Source organism: Mirounga angustirostris, unplaced genomic scaffold, assembly GCF_029215605.1.
Source record: "Mirounga angustirostris isolate CCGP_5_RB_7025 unplaced genomic scaffold, mMirAng1.0.hap1 SCAF_3, whole genome shotgun sequence".
Taxonomy (NCBI): Eukaryota; Metazoa; Chordata; class Mammalia; order Carnivora; family Phocidae; genus Mirounga; species Mirounga angustirostris.
Genome location: NW_026991711.1, coordinates 56151922 through 56169342, shown reverse-complemented (window position 1 = coordinate 56169342; position 17421 = coordinate 56151922). Strand labels below are relative to the sequence as shown.

General features: G+C 36.2%; 1 protein-coding gene across 5 annotated transcripts in view; it reads right to left on the bottom strand.

Annotated features, from left to right (window-relative positions):
- Positions 1-17421, bottom strand: part of LRCH1 (leucine rich repeats and calponin homology domain containing 1) — a 191425-nt gene that overhangs the window by 88819 nt on the left and 85185 nt on the right. For all 5 annotated transcript variants that reach the window (XM_045869457.3, XM_064586101.1, XM_064586100.1 and 2 more), the window contains exon 2: positions 9665-9809. In XM_045869457.3, the coding sequence (XP_045725413.1) occupies positions 9665-9809 (145 nt within the window). The remainder of the gene's footprint in view (positions 1-9664; positions 9810-17421) is intronic.

Below are 17421 nucleotides of genomic sequence, written 5' to 3'. Positions count from 1 at the left end.
CCACCCACCTGCCCGCACACAAACAGCCTCTCACAGTCTCTGGGACACAGGCTATGGAAGAAGAGTTTCACAATCCCCAGTGAATACCATTGCTTATTTTTTTTCTTCTTCTTATAGTCCTGTTCAAATAGTTCATAAAGCTGCACAATTCTTGCAAGCAGTGATATAAATGAAATTACTTAGTATATCAGGAAAATCGCAAGTGACTTTGAAATGGGAAAAATCACTGCTTGGGGTCTCACCTAATATACCCTTCTAGGTTATCTCTGCCTTTCATCGTCTTATGAGTTTTTTTACAGCCCTGTAACTTGTTGTAAAACTGAAAACTGACAGTAAGGCAAATAATTTTTGTGCACAGAAGCACAGACAAATTGTGATGAGTGTGGTGGAACCGTGAATGATGACAGCCCTCTTGCAACTATTCATAAATTCATGTCAGCCAACCCACTAGGGTGTGGGCATGTGCGTGTGCATTCAGGCACACTGAATTCTCCCTTAAACAGGCTATAACATCTTACTGGCTCCTTTGTTAATTAATGAATTATATACAACCTTTGATGGATGTTATATTTGTATGAGAGTCCTGATTTTACATTTTTTAAAGAATTACCCTTTAACGGGTGATTATTTCAACTATAAGAATGTGGCATTTCAACAATAAAATTTCAGTACAGACAATTTAAAGACTCAGCTGCTTCAGACTTCTGGTCAAGGTCATTCTTTTCTTCATTATATAATATTGAGCTCTCAGAACCTCTGAAAAAAATCCTCTCATCACCTACAAAAAAAGTTCAATCCTATAAAGAAAGAAGCTGGGGAAAAGGAAAAAAAATCTTATAAGCAAATGTCACAAAATATTAACAAATGTTTGAGTACTGGTGAACGATTGATATATTGTTTGTACTTTGCACTATTTAATTTTTTCTCAAAAGAAACTGCATATTTTACTTGATAGCTAATAAATAATAAACAAACAAATAAATATACATATATAAATTAAAGTACTAAATAAAAAATAAATCAACTTGGATGGCAGCTCTGTGTAACACACTTTATGCTTTAGTGTTTCCTGGGCCCTTCTGTCTTCTACTTATATTTCATTTTTCCCTTCAATACATCTAGTCCATACAGATTACTTGGCCACTGAATATAACATCATGAGGGAACATACTTTTTAACCTCATCCTTTTTTAGGCATGAGGTCAGTTCTTAAAGGAGTCAGTGGATGATAAAAATTCTTCTAAATTAGTGTTTACAAACTGATGTCCTGGAAGGCACCATTCTGGGAGATGCTAATAGGTAGGCCTCACAAAAAAAGGGGGAAGAGTTCTGTGTTGTTTGGATACACACAGTGCAGATTAGTACAATACATGGTTTGTTTTTTATGGGTTTTTTGTTTTTTTTTTAAGTATACCTATATCCAACAGAACATTTTTCTATAGAATATACTCTGGGGAAACAATGTTTTACTTACTCTTTAATTGATCCAATGGCATCACCGAGGTTAGAAAAAAACAACTTTTTTCTCCTATGGAGTCTGGCAGGTAAGTTTTCTCTGGATCTATTATTCTCTATTCATGAACAGATGAATTAATCACTGAGTAGAAGGGGTCAATTTTCTTATGTTATTTTCACATTCCTTTCTGCCTTGGCTTGCCAAATGGAGTATCAGAAAAACACTGCCTGATTTCATGGGATTAAGGTAGATATGCTTAGATTAATAGATAACATAGTTCCACATGATCCAACTCTGAAAGTGACCCAAATCTTCTGGTTATTTTCTCACTGTTCAAAGAGATTATCTCATTCCATCTGTCCTGATAGTCCACCTGGTCCAGAGAGTGTAAGGGTGTTCTAAGAAATGGCAAGAGATAAAAAAAAAAAAAAAAGTCCCACAGAATCAATTGCTACCATCACAATTATACCCTTTGTTGTCTAAACACTTAATCCCTTGAATGCTTCTAGATAAAGAACCACAGAGTAGGTATTTATTCTTGACTTAATTTATCTACCTGGGAAAAGTGCAATTTAGGATTATCACGCATGCTCAAATTCTTGGCTACATTATTTTATCAAGATTTCGCCTCACTGAGCTCTCAGAGCACAAGCATTCTTTTCAGAAGTAGGATAAAAGAAAGACATATAATTTTAAAATTGGGCTTAAAATACTTGGCCTATAACTTGGTCTTAAAATACACACATTAAGAATTGATGGAATTACAGGGAAAAAAGCAAATCTACAATCATCCTCTTTTGCTTAAAGCGTATCTCTAAGTAACAGATATATATTAAGCAGACAAAAAATGTTTTAGGATAAAGAAGATGTGAACCTCCAAATTAAAAAGTTATACTTAATGGATTTACTGGAACCCACATACAACACTTAGAAGGATATACATTCTTCTCAAGCACACATGGAATATTTACTATGCATAGGCTATAACGTAAATCTCAACCAGTGTAAAGAATCAACATCAAATAAAATATTCCCTAAATGCAATGCACTAATATTAAAAATCAATTTTAAAAGGTAACTTTAAAAATCTATTCTAGCAAACTCATGAGTCAAAGAAGTAATACTGAAAATTAGAAAAGTTTTAACAGTGAGTTTAAAAATATGATACATCACAACTTTTAGGAATCATCTAAAGTGCTACATACAGGGAAATCCATAACCTTAAATGTTCCTATGAGGAAAAAAAAAAAAATAGAGATTAATGAATACATACCCCAAACTCCAGAAATTAGAAAACGAATAAACATAATAGAAAATAGACAGGTGGAAATTCAATAGATAAAAATCAGAAACCAATGAAATAGAAGATAAAAGCCTAAAAAAGTTGGTCACTAAAAATAAAAGCTGATCTAACAAAAAAATACACAATCAAAACAGACAAACTTTTAAAAAAATGAATAAAGGAAAACACAAATTCCTAGTATCAGGAATTAGAAAGGCAAACCAACTACAGATACAGTAGAAATTTTTAAAATTACAAAAGCCCTCCCTTATTTAAATATTTAGGTTGGTATCCTGGACAATTCTCTAACAACTATTTTTAAGACTATGAAACTGTCCCAAAGGGCAAGGAACGCAATCAAGCATAATTAATGTTATCTAGATAAGATAACAAAAGTGAAAATGCCAAGCAAACTATAAATGCCATAAAAATAAATTCCACTAACTTAATACTGTTATTCTTATTTATGAACTGGTGTGGCTGGGGGATAAATCACTTTCCTGTTTCTTATCTAAACTAAGGGTTGTTGAAGGACCCAAGTATGATGGTGTACCAGCTAAATCCTATTTGGCTACTAAGAGATGATGATGATGATGACGACGATGATGGTGATGAAGATTATTCCAAAAATTTACACCCTCATCGTTGTGTATACACTCCTTTTCTCTTTCCCTCTTCTTGATGTTCTTAACAGTACTTGTTATAAGACTTGGCAAACTACGGTGTTCTTAGAGGAAACAGAGTAAGTTGATTATTGATGAAATGACAATGTTTTGAAGGGTCTTTTTCGGTCTAGTTAGAAAAACAAACAAATGTAATTTGCATCTTGTTCATTTGGGCTTGCAGAAAAAACTCTGAGAATTACTATAAACAAAACATCTATATAATCAATTAGGAGTAGGTATTTACCCCATTTTTGGAGGGAAAAGCTGCAGCACAAAGATCTTAAGAACTCCATTAAGATCAGAAGCAGAACTGAAAGAAACCAACACATTCTGACAATGCTCTAGCCATCAAAGCCATAATGTCCCTTTTGTGTCTCTCTGTTCCTCTGTTTAATACAAATACCAATCTAAAACAACATGTGATCAGGTGACATGTATAATGGAAAAATCCTCTTTGGAAGTCTTGCCAAGTATGAACTATACTAAAAGGAATGGAATCTGGTAAGAAATATCCTACTATTAACTCATTCACACTTAATAAAACCCATCAGCTATCAATGCCAATGTACATAATTTTATAGGCACAGCAAATCATAAATATATTACAAATTTTAGGGACCACTGTCTCTACGTTCTGCCTTGAGAACAAATGCCCAGTGAGCACACTAGGAAAGACAAGGCTTAATCCATACACTGCTGCTCGTGCAATTGATGACCCAGTGGTCACTTCCAACTATAGCATTCTACAAAAAACATTTTCAAATTTTAAGATGATGCTTCCAAATTCCAACATGGTTCACTGTGTTTTGGTATCTTCCTGCTGATCATAAAACAGAACCTAGCTACCAAAGGCCAGTTCCAAAATACCTCGTTTTCCCTTTGAAAATAGAATAAGATCTTCATAAAAGGATTTGGGATAGAAGTTTGTCTTGAATTGAACAAAACTCCTCCCCTTTTCCAGTGTAGGAAGACACCATCAATTTTCTCAGTTTCTAGAAAGAATAAATGCTATCTTACAATTGAGGCTTTCTTCAGAAATGTCAGTGCAAGGAGAGGTGGTTTCTTAGGGATAAAATTAAATTCTTAGGAACAAAAAAAATTAATTTTTAGTTCACAACAAATATGTAAAATCTGTACTTTCTGAGGCAACCCTCGTATGCAAGATGCTCCTTCGGATTCTTCAAATAGTGAGATGTTCTTAGAATTAAAGGTTATTTCTCAGAATGACCCCTCCAAAGGAATGTGGGGATACAGGTTACATGGCCATCAGGAAGTTGGCTCTTTCTGCACATTGTTTAGCAGCCAAAAAGGATACCAGGCTTCAGAAAAAGCATCCAAACCAGATTCCTTTTATGGTGTGAAAACATTTTGTTCAATAGGCTGCCCTTTCCTTATAGGCAATGCCTCAGAAACTACTCCTAAATGGACGGGTAGAGACAGGAGCTCCTTTTTTATTTTTTTGAGATTTTATTTATTTATTCTAGAGAGAGAGTGCAGGGGGAGGAGCAGAAGGAGAGGGACAAGCAGACTCTGTGCTGTGCGCAGAGTCCAAAGCAGAGCTCGATCTCAAGACCCTGAGATCATGACCTGAGCCGAAACCAAGAGTCAGATGCTTAACCGACTGAGCCACCCAGGCGCCCCAGGGGCTTCATATGAAGAAACCAGCTCCCGTTTTGTATGTTTCACCCTCAGAAGGTAAAACCACTCACCAAGAGTTCTGGAAGCACTATGCTCAAATGCTGTAAAGAACTTTCATTTTTTGGCAGCTTCTATTCCTGAACCTCTCTGAAAAATAACTTTCAAAAGCTGAAGTCCCTATTCTTAGATTCATAGGATCTCTGTGGTTCCAGCCAAGGGTTTTGCTGCTTTGGATTGTTCTATTTTCCTAAGGTACATTTTTTTTCATGGGTCTCATCAACACAACCTCTCCAGCACCTTAAAATAGATTCTGAACTTTGTAAGGCTTTCCTGTGGAACTCAGGTTCAAAGTGTTTGTTCCTATATAGGAACAGGTCTTGTTTAATCATTTTTATTGTTCTTGGCCACATTTCTGGGATTAAGACATTTTATAACAGGAAGAAACACAGTGGCACCTACACTAAACTAACATAACCTTTTGTTGTGAATACCAAGAAGCAAAGATTAAAAGCCCAGAGCCTTCAAACACAGGCTACATAAACAGCAATAAATTAATGTTTTCCACGAATCTGACATTTCTATCATGTGGGAAAATGCTGACGTGTTTTTCACTGTATTTCACAGCGAAGAGTTTTATTCTGCATGTGCTAATCAAACCCATCTCTGGTCGAAGACAGGAATTGGGTTTCTGGCATTAAGCAGCCATTTGACATTTAAAGATAACATCTGTGAGCGATCCCGACAGCCGAGAACCCGTGTAGGCAGTGTGTATAATCACCACCACAACTACCATCATCTTCACTGTCATCCTTATCACCATGACCATCAAATACTCATGGCTGTTTACTCCGCTGGAATACCCAATATATTTCAGAGGGTGTCATCTATTTTGAATGTTTTCCATCAACACAAAGTAGCTTCATATGGCATCCCTCCTGCTTTTGAAACATACGAAACTAGTGGTTTCCACATGTGATCTATTAAAAAGGAGGAAACACTAAAAATACAGGGAGACCATGTTTGATTTTAGTTCAGAAATATGAAATCTGTGAACATTTGAAAAGCAGCTTCTCTGCGTTATTTTATCTTACAGCTCTTCATTCGTAGTTAATAGAAATAAGAGGAAAAACCCCTAAGTACCACCGAAGAGAAGTATTTCCAGGTACTTATTTATAAAAGCTGATGAACTTGCCTATTTGTTAAAGCTGTTTCAGAACATGCTATGGTTGATACAGTCTGCCTTAAGTGTATGCCTAAAAGCAATTTATTTTTTCTTTAATTTTTTGAAACTTATGCAGATTTTCCCTGATGCATCTAAATTGGTGATAATGCCATGATTTGATTATATACTTCTGTCTAGAACATAAACTTCTTTCCTTGGCAGAATACCCAATTTATCACAGAAAAAAACTACATTGAAGACAACTTGGTAATTCTTCTATGAGGCTGTATGTTCACAGCATCCGGAGTCCCTTGCTTCCTTTTCAAGTAAATGGATTGGCAGCCTCTCTTCCAAAGGCTAAAGTTAACCAGAGTCCTCCGTGCCCCTTCACCATACCCAAGAAGAAATATATTTTATTTTGCTGACTTAATTTTCATGACAGGCAGAAAAGACCTGAAAAGGCCGTAACACCCAATCCTGGATATCGAGGAGGGGACATATATCATGATCACACACAAGCACAATATTCTACATGTCCCCCTCCCTGGTCACCAGCTTGAGGGTGGCTGGAAGTGGGGTAGGAGTTTGAGACAGGAAGAACTCACACAGACACCACTATCATGTGGATGATATCACTCAGCATCTTAGAAGAGTTAACAATTTTATTAGACGCCACTGGTATTTTCCAGACATTATTACATATCTGCAAATAAACAGATGTGACAGCCATCTACTATTTTACAAGCTACAATAAATCCTTTAGGCAAATATAGCATTCCACTTCAAATCACTATCAAACAGAGAAATAACTCAATTCCAGGGGTCCGATTCTCAGAAGACATGTTCCCACCAAACCTATAAATCAGGAATTAAAGGCTTGTAATTGAACAAGGTGACCATTTTCCTGGTCACTTTAAAGCTTGCCCTATGTTATTATTTTATGTTACATACTTACACTTGTGAAATAAACTTAAAAGAGGCATCAAAAATAATTATGTATGTGTACCTGTCTTTCAAAGAGTTTGGAGGATGTATGTACAATTTTTTTCTTTCTTTCTCTCTTTCTTTCTTTCTTTCTTTCTTTCTTTCTTTCTTTCTTTCTTTCTCTCTCTCTCTCTTTCTCTCTCTCTTTCTTTTCTTTTAGGGAGAGAGAGCGTGCATGAGCTGTTGGGGGTGGGCAGAGGGAGAGGGAGAGAGAGAATCTTAAGCAGGCTCCATGCCTAGTATGGAGCTCTTCGAGGGGCTCGATCTCATGACCTTGAGATCATGACCTGAACCAAAATCAAGATTTGGACACTTAACCGACTGAGCTACCCAGGGGCCCCAAGGATGTACATACACTTTTCATATACCCTGGTATAACACCTCTGAAAAGTAAGAGATACACTTTTTCTTAATTTTCTCCATGTAGTTATCAATCCTTTGAAGAGTTGGGATTCAACACTACAGAATATGTCTTAAAGCACAGTAATATTAAAGTAGAGGTGTGAGCAAAGAAAGCACAAAATAAAAGTGACCTATATAAAGGGAAGAAAAGATAGAGGCAAACAAGGAATTAAACAGAAAACAACGCTTAAAGAGTTGGGTGTTCAACAGTCCCTTTATCTTTTTCTTCTTCCTATCACCTAGAAATTCACCACAAAACTGTTTACAATATACACACAGTTCCTCTTCAGCATCATCAGCCTCAATGACTCTCTCCATTCTTGCCTTAAAGGATCCTGCAACCCACACTTCAATATATCCTTTCTACCATCTGAAGTAGCAATATTATTCTACTCTTGACTAAGCCCAACATGAAAATCATCACACCAAAACCAATTGTATTAGTGCTTTTAAAACATAATATAAATTTTAAGATTAGATTATCTCATGTTTGTATAATTTTATAGTTCATATCATCCCAGAAGAGATATGTCATCTATACCCAAAAGTTTCTCATTGCGTATAGACTTAGTGTAAGAGTGCGAAGTTAAATCTCCTTATGTGTTGCATGCAGGACTACTGGAGGTGAAAAATGTCACAGAAGGACAGACCTAGGTAAGCAAACACAACAACTGCATATGCTCTTGGGATATTTCCTCTATGCAGGTTTGAATTAGAGGGCAGATGTTTCAGGGAACTAGTGAACCAAACCTTATAGACGCCACTAGGTTGGCTCCATCGGGCAATTCTAAGGTAATGAACATTGTGCTGTTGCAGAAATAGTTTAGACTGTTGTATTCAAGGAAACTCAGAATGGTCAGATGAACTAGAAACCTGGAGAAGTGAAAGTTAGCTATATAAGCCTCTAGGTTATGCTAATAGTAACTTACATCTTATTCACCAAGCCACTTAAAAACATGACTAGGATATTTTTTTCACTCCCAAGAAGGATATGCACAACTAATGTATTGCAGTGGAAACCCATTTTTGACCGCAAACAAAGCAAGAGAAGACCCCAACTCTCAGTGGTCAGCTAAAAACCAACCAACCAACCAACAAACCAACAAAAAAATAATTGACATTATTATAATAAGTTAATGCTCTGTCTGGTTCATTGGGAATTTTGCGCTTTAAAGTTTGCCATGTTTGTTACACTGCACAAGGCTTGCTAATGAGGTGCTGCTCTTAACACACCAAGATAATGCCATTGACATGAGCAGAGGCTTTGCTCTGGTTTGCCCTTTGGAAACTTGTTTTCATAGTAGAGATAGATTTGATTGAACAGTTCCTATCTCTCTCCTGACATCCTGTGTGAGTCAAAGATTTAGGAGACAAGGAACCAAAATCTGGCCAGAGCAGCTGACAGCCAAAGCACAAAGTCTAAAACCTAGGCCTTATGAAAGCTGATTCTCTTAACTTCAGGGCTGCTCAGGGGCATTAATATGTTACACCGTGCTGTGCATAATTAGGGAATTAATACAGACCGCTGACCTGTCCTCAGCAAATGCTGATCTAATTGAATGGGGTTACAAAGAGAGCAGACTTCCTATCTTTCTGGAGTTGCTCAGTGCTCTTGAATTTTCTCAGGTGGCCTAAAGGGAACAGGCTCAGACAGGACTAAGGAGCAAATCCAATCGTACAAAAACTCCCAAAGACCGGCAAGGCCCCAATTTGTCACAACTCCTAAGTTCTTTTTTCACTTCCTTTAGCCCTCCTCCTCCAAAAACTACATCAATACATGAAGACAATATACCAGGCACCAAAGAGACATATAAATGATGCCATATAAATTATTGTAAAAAAAACTAAACAAAAATACCTTGTCATGTTGATATCCAGAGAAGTCTAGCACCAAAAACAATATTAATGGCAAAACAAATTTATTATGAAAGGTAGTTCTTAAATAATCTTTGTGTGATTTACTTCAAAGGGTGATCAGGATTTGCAAAGAGAAAAAAATACCTGATAGAAATGAAAGCACAATTATTTGGATTTTTTTTCACTGAATTTGATTACAATCTTATAAGTCAACCTACCTCAAGTTTAAGTAAGTCAGCATCTGCAGATTAATGATGGCCTCAGGAATGACTCTGATGCAATTATGATACAGATTAAGAATTTCCAGTGATACAAAATGGCACAATTCCATTGGGACTTCGACCAGTCTGTTTTTAGATAAATCTGTGAGAAAAGGAAAGAATATTTTGTCAATAAATCTTCAATATAATCCAGTACAATTGTCAACTATCAACACTTTTTTTTCTTAAATGTTTTAAAATAAGCATAATTTAAATTTAGATCAGTATTTTCATTTTTTGTAGCTCTGTTACTCCACAGTTGATTTCCTTTTCCTGGCATATTATCCAATTCATACGGAAAAGCAAAAATACTACTTAAAACAGTTTTAGCTCTATATTAATTTGTAAATACAGGCCAGATATAAGAGTAACTGAATCAATATTTACTTTCCATTCTATCTAGAAATTATTTCAAAGTCATTCTCCCCCAGGCAAGCATGAAAACTGTATCCTTCAGTCTGCCTGAATATATATCTTTACCATAATATTTATTTAATTCAATTTTGCATTCATAACATATGTTGTCTCTTGGAACATTATATCTCGGCAAACACACACATAGTAGATACTAAACAAATATTTCATTCACTGGAATTACTGAGAACCTACAATGTACAAGACCAAGATAAATCAACTGTGTCTCTCTTAAGGACAGGCAGTGTGTCTGCCACATGACCAGCAATAAAACTGGGCTCTCTTCCTCAAGTGTACCAAAGACCATAATAATGGTGGTCTACAGAGCAGTGTAAATGCACATCATGGTTTACAATATCACCATCTCAACAGTAAAAAATGGAACAGTCCTTACTGTCTAAACCTGGGAGTGGCAGAAATAACTGTTAAATACCATAAAATACCAAATATGAGAAAAGAGCTACCACTCTCAAAAACAATAACTCAACATTACTGATCATCTCACCCTTCATCAGGAGGGACTCAATCAGTATGACCTGAAGATGTTTACTAAGTATCATGTCATATATACTTAAGGAATCACACTCCATTAAAAAAAAAACAAAACAGAAAATTTAAATAGGTCAATACTATAGGGGCGCCTAGGTAGCTCAGTCATTAAGCATCTGCCTTCAGCTCAGGTCATGATCCCAGGGTCCTGGGATCGAGCCCCGCATCAGGCTCCCTGCTCCGCGGGAAGCCTGCTTCTCCCTCCCCCATTCCCCCTGCTTGTGTTCCCTCTCTTGCTGTGTCTCTCTCTGTCAAATAAATAAATAAAAATCTTTAAAATAAATAAATAAATAAAAATAAAAAATAAATAGGTCAATACTATAATGAAATGGAAGTCAAAGGGCTATTCTCCTGACAGACCACCCTTCTGAGAAATAAATACATAAATAAACAAAGACAGGCCTAGATGGCTTCAGAGGTGAATTCTAAGCAGGTTTAAAGGGACAATTCTGATAATATTTAAGTTATTCCACACGAGGCAAAAGAAGGAAAGTTTCTAAATATTTATTTAAAGAGTAAGGTATAATATTGATACCAACACCTAACAAGGAAAATACACAAAAGAGAAACTACTTACGAATCTCCCTTCTCCATAAACACTTATGTAAATCCTAAATTTAAAAATTAGCAAACAGAACTGAGCAGTATATAAAAAAGATTAACATACTATGAGTAAGTGGAACTTATTCTAGGAATATAAGGATTTTGTATTATTTAAACAAGTCACCATATAACTAGAGTAAAAGCAAAATAGCATATGATCACCTCTAAGATACTTAAAAGGTATTGATAAAATACTGTATTTATTTATTTTCAAAAACTACTTTACTGAAGTATATCTAATATATCGTAAAATTGACCTACTTCAAGTGTACAATTAAGTGATCTCTAGCAACTTACCAAGTGGTATATCATCATGATAAATCAGAATATTTATATTCATTCTTAATGTAATTTCTCAATAAAAGAAGAATAGTTGGCTATTTCCTTACATAATTACACACACACACATGCATATGAGTGAGCATTTTTTAATTTATTACTAAATTTCAAATGACTAGAAATATTACCAATAAAGTCAAGACAAGACATCACCACCACTATTATTACTTATTATTGTTCAGAAGATATTAGCCAATGACATGGATAAGGAAAGAAAAGAAGAACCAAAATTGGAAAAAAAGAATTATCATTGTTCACAAATAATATGATTGTTTTCCCAGAAAATCCAAAAATATCAACAGAAAAACTACTTCAAAAAGGTACAGGGTAGAAAATGAGTATGTTGATAATAGCCTTCACACACACACACTCACCTGCAAAATAATACAACATAAGAAACCTAATTTATTGGGGCGCCTGGGTGGCTCAGTTGGTTAAGCGACTGCCTTCGGCTCAGGTCGTGATCCTGGAGTCCCGGGATCGAGTCCCGCATCGGGCTCCCTGCTCAGCAGGGAGTCTGCTTCTCCCTCTGACCCTCCTCCCTCTCCTGCTCTCTGTCTCTCATTCTCTCTCTCGCAAATAAATAAATAAAATCTTTAAAAAAAAAAAAAAAGAAACCTAATTTATTATAATAACAAAAGTAAAACATCTAGAAAATCTTAAATAGGCAAAAGTTTATATGAAGAAAACTTTGAAATGCTACTAAGCAATAAAAAAGAAAAATTATGATTAAAAAGATATTCCATGATTGTAAATAAGAAGGCCAGCATCAAAAAAGTGTCAATTCTCTCTAAGCTGTACGTGTATAATGGAATGAACTCCCAATTCAAAAAATATAGTTTTAGATATATATTTTTTAGTTTGCTGATGTTACCACACAAGTTGACTTTAAAGTTCGTATGGTAGAATAACGCAAAAATAGCAAGGTAGCTCTCAAAACAAAAGGTGCTCTCAGGGGTACCAGCTCTCTGAAACATTAACAGACACATAAGGCAGTATGATGGGCAGGTGAGAAGGTCAGAGGAACAAATTACAAACAGGTCAAAGACACATATGGAAATCAAGTGTGCAGTCGAGGTGGCATTTCAAGTCAACGGAGAAAAGATGTGGGGTCAGTGAACAGTTTGAGAAAACTGGATAGCCATCTGAAACAAAGGATGACCTACTTCACCCCTTTCACCTCAATAAATTCTAGATGAATTAAATTGTTAACTTTATTTTTTAAATATTTTATTTATTTATTTGAGAGAGAGCACACAGGAGCAGAGAGGGGGAAAAGGAGAGGGAGAGGGAGAAGCAGACTTCCTGATGAGCAGGGAGCTTGACCCAGGGCTCCATCATGGGGCTGGATCCCAGGAAGGACCCCAGGACCCTGGGATCATGACCTAAGCTGAAGGCAGATGCTTAACCGCCTGAGCCACCCAGGTGCCCCTAAATGATTAACTTTAAAAAGTAAAGCCATAACAGCACTGAGACAACACGTGGAAGTTTGTGTTATGATCTTAGAATGGAGAAAGTCTTCCTATGAATGGCATAAAGCAAGACTGATAAATTCAACACATTAAAACAAAATTTATAGCATTCTAAAACAAACAAAAGCTCCACCAAAAACATACACGACAATCAAGGAATGGGGGGCAGGTGAGAAGTCCTACAATTCATAAACCCAATAGGCTAATTTTTTATACATATAAAGAGCTTCTACAGTCAATGATATAAGTCTGAAACCCAGAAAAAAAAAAAAAAGGACAGAAGGAAGGAAGGAAGGTGGGAGAGAAAGGAAGGAGGGAGGAAATGGAGGAAGGGAAGGAAGGAAGAAAAAAGAACAGATGGCTCACAGAAAAGGAAATACAAATGGCTCTTAAGCATCTGAAAAAATTATCAACCTCACTCACATTAGAGCAATGCAATTCACAGCTACATGGGATAATATTTTTCACCCATTAGACTAGTAAGTATCAAAAAGTTTGATGAACATATTATAATGCTGAGGACACAGTGATGTAAATGAAGAACATGTTAGCAAGATCAATCAAAATTACAAATGTACATACTTCATTCAACCTAGAAATCTTTCTCATCTACAGATAAACGCATATGTGTGCAAATGACATTATTTTTTAACATGGTTTAAGAGCAAAAGATAGCAAGTTAAATATCAGTGGAGGTCTGGTTATATATTAATATGTTATTAATAAATGTAAATAAAACTAAAATTAAATCAATCAATAAATATTAGCATAATATTAATATTTCATGTGGCGGAATGTAATATTAAACACTATATTCCATAATGCAGCGCTGATACATGCAGTCATTAAAATGAATGAAGCAGCTTTATATGTGCTGATGTGGTACAATCTCCCAGACATATTATAAATTTTTTTAAAAGCCTGGCATAGGACAGTGTATATAGTATTTGTTTCTAAATGAATATTTACATAGTTGTAAATAGATATATAAATATAAATTGATTATCTCTGGAAGCTGCAAAAGAAACTGGTAGAAGTGGTTGCTTCTGGAAAGAGGGCTTCTTGCAGAGAGGACGGGCGTCAGAGCAAGATCCCCCCGCCATACATCATGCTGTACCTTTAGAAATGTGAATGCATTGCTTATTTGATTTTGCATATAGAAATGGATTCGATATATATGTACATGTGTTGTATATATTGTATATAAATACATATGTGTATATATACGCAGATACACACACACACATATATACATATTCTCTACACACAGAATTTTGTTTCATTTGAAAAGAGAGTTAAGAAGTCAGAGCAAACTGTGAAGTCCCATGCTCTTAATTAAGGGAAATACAGAGGCAAGCTTTTTATGAATGTTTAGAACCTCAACAGAAGAAAATTCCACAAGTCTCTTGCATTCTTTCTTCCTGAAACTCTTTACCAGACATGGCAATCCTCATGTGCTACGATGCTGGAAATTTGCCCAGAAAACTTTTATGTGCTGTTTCCTTCAGGTTCAACTCAAAGAAAAAATCTATTGAGGTTCCAGTTTACATTCAAACCTTGACCTTTCCCGAGAACTGCTAGAATGATACCATCAAGTTGAATGTTTCGATAACTACTTTAAATAATAATAATGTTTTTATTAGTTTCAGTGTCACTAATGCTTTTTTTAAAAAAAGGATTAGGGGTTTTTGTAGAAATGCTGTCATATAACTATAAAACTTTTAAAAGATCATGGGGGTATCAAATCAATAATAGAAACCGCTCCAATCAGAGAGCAGAAGACCAGTTCTAAATCTACAACCACCTTGGGATGTTTGGGAAAGTCACTCAACTTCCCAGGTCTTTGTTTCTGAATAGGTAAAATTAGAGTATATGCAACTGGATAAATTCTAACATTCTTTTCAGATCTAAGATTTCTCTGAATAAAAAGTATTCAGAATTCAAGTATTTTTTGTCAAAAGTATTCAGAATCCATGTGATTTTGTTTTCTCATGATAATCAATAGCAGCAGTTGAATATCACAAGAAGTTATAAAGTACAAACCCACATATAACAAATACTGGCACATCTTTTTAACAAATTTGTCCTTTCATTGTAAAAATCTATATATTTTTTTTTAAGATTTTTATTTTTTTATTCATTTGAGACACAGAGATACAGAGAGAGAGAGAAAGCATGAGCAGGGAGAGAGGCAGAAGGAGAGGGAGAAGCAGGCTCCTCACTGAGCCAGAAGCCCGATGTGGGGCTCGATCCCAGGACCCTGGGATCATGACCCGAGCCGAAGGCAGACGCTTAACCATCTGAGCCACCCAGGCGCCCCTCATTGTAAAATCTATATTCTTATCAGATAATCTAATTTTTAAAAGTGCTGTTTTCAAACATGAGGACCATGCAATGGTAGGAGAAATAAATTAGATAATAGCTTATAAATTAAGCTAATATTTAATTCTGGGCTAAACACTAATAGCATCATTATTAACAGTTGGCTTAAAAATGCTAGAATAATGTTCTAACTGATGTGTGCATCTGATGTCTACTACTCACAATACAGATGTTCTATGCTCTCGCCCCTTTTTAGAGTTTCCCTCCACGATCTCCAGATTTGAGGGGAAGCTTTAGCACTTTCCCTTCTCTGTAATTCCCCCCGACAGTCCACTTTGCATCCCAGAAGCAGAAGCTGCATGAAGGGCTGCTTAGAGCTTCCAAAGAGACGGTGTTAGTCCTGCTGCTGAGAGAAGAGGAAGCGTACGTAGTAAAACCTAAAATGCCCTCATTTTAAACTATATCTGATATCTCCTCTTTAATCCTTGTTTGTTTTAATTTAGAGAAAGAGGAAGACAGGGGCAGAGGAAGGGGGAGAGACAGAATCCCAAGCAGGCTCCAAGGTTGGCTTGGAGCCTGACACAGGGCTCGATCTCAAGACCCAAGCTGAAATCAAGAGTTGGGGACACTTAACCAACTGAGGCCCCCAGGCGTCCCTTTAATCCTTGTTTTTAACTGTGCTGTTTTCTGTTTTTTTCAGGAATCCTTTTTCTGAAAGGACTCAGGCTAGTCATTAAAAACGAAGTTACAAGGTGTAAGCAAAGGGCATCTGGCATGCCTGAGCCTACATTACTAGCCACATGAACAGAGCTCCATGTCCACTTCATGAGAATTTACCCATGCAGTGTGCTCCCCCTATCATCCTGCATTCGTGTTCCCGCTTCCACATGAAAAAGGAAGAAATTTATTACAAAATCTGTACACAGCTCACACTCTTTCAATGCCTAAATAAAAACAGTTGCCTAAACCAGCATTGTTCAAGTTAAAACAAAGCTGAAAAACAGACCAAAAAAAAAAAAAAAAAAGCTCTCCTTTCCTATTTGTTGAAGTTCATTACCCATATGATGAATTATTGACTTATTTATTAACATACACTCAGGACATGGTTTCTGGAGAAATGAAAAACACATAGGCTTACTTTTAAGGAGTTTATCACTTGAAAAGTAAGATGAAGTAAACCCAGAATAAACTATAAGGTAAGATGTTCTACTTATGCTGAAAAGGGAAAAGGCACATATAAAGAGCTAAAAGCCAGGTGGGTAAATCACGTTACCATCCATTAAGCACATCCTTTGTGCCACACACTGTATCTGGAAGTTTTGCATCTGGTACCTCATTTAAACCACCCCAAGGAGCTGTGCTCCCACCATCTGAAGAAATGAGGCTCAGAAAGCCTAAGTGACCTGCCCAGAGCCACAGAGATAAGCAGTTATACTCACACCTAAGGACATCTAACTCTAGGGCCTGACTGAGTTCCCTGCATGAACCACTCTTTCTCCATGGAACAATGTCAGCAAGACCATGATGTGTCCCTCAGCTAGATTATTAGGAAGATATGGCAATTAATCTTCACTGCTTTATTTGTCCGAAATGCAATCAAAAGAAAAGCAGCATGTTCTGTGTATAGACCCAGAGGGGAAGACAGTTATAAACATGATGTTCAAAAAATAAAGTACTGAAAACAATCTGTCAGCTAATGGCCTAAATTCTGGAAAGAGCTACAGGAAACTTGGTAAGTAGAAATCCTGGCCTCACCTGCTAATTACACTAACCCTATGTAAGCACTCTGTTCACTGAAGAGTTTAGAACGGGTTTTCAAAGATATGACTTACTCCTCTTACTTCTCTGAGTATCATTTAATTCTCAATTAACTTTATTGTTGGAAGACAGAAAAAGGGTACAAAAACCAGGTACATGTGCTTTCCTCAGACTAATGCAGAAATCACCTTATATCTTTGAGCGTCCACAAGCACCACGGGAAAGCTGTCCAAAAGGGCTGAAGTAAGTCTAGATTAT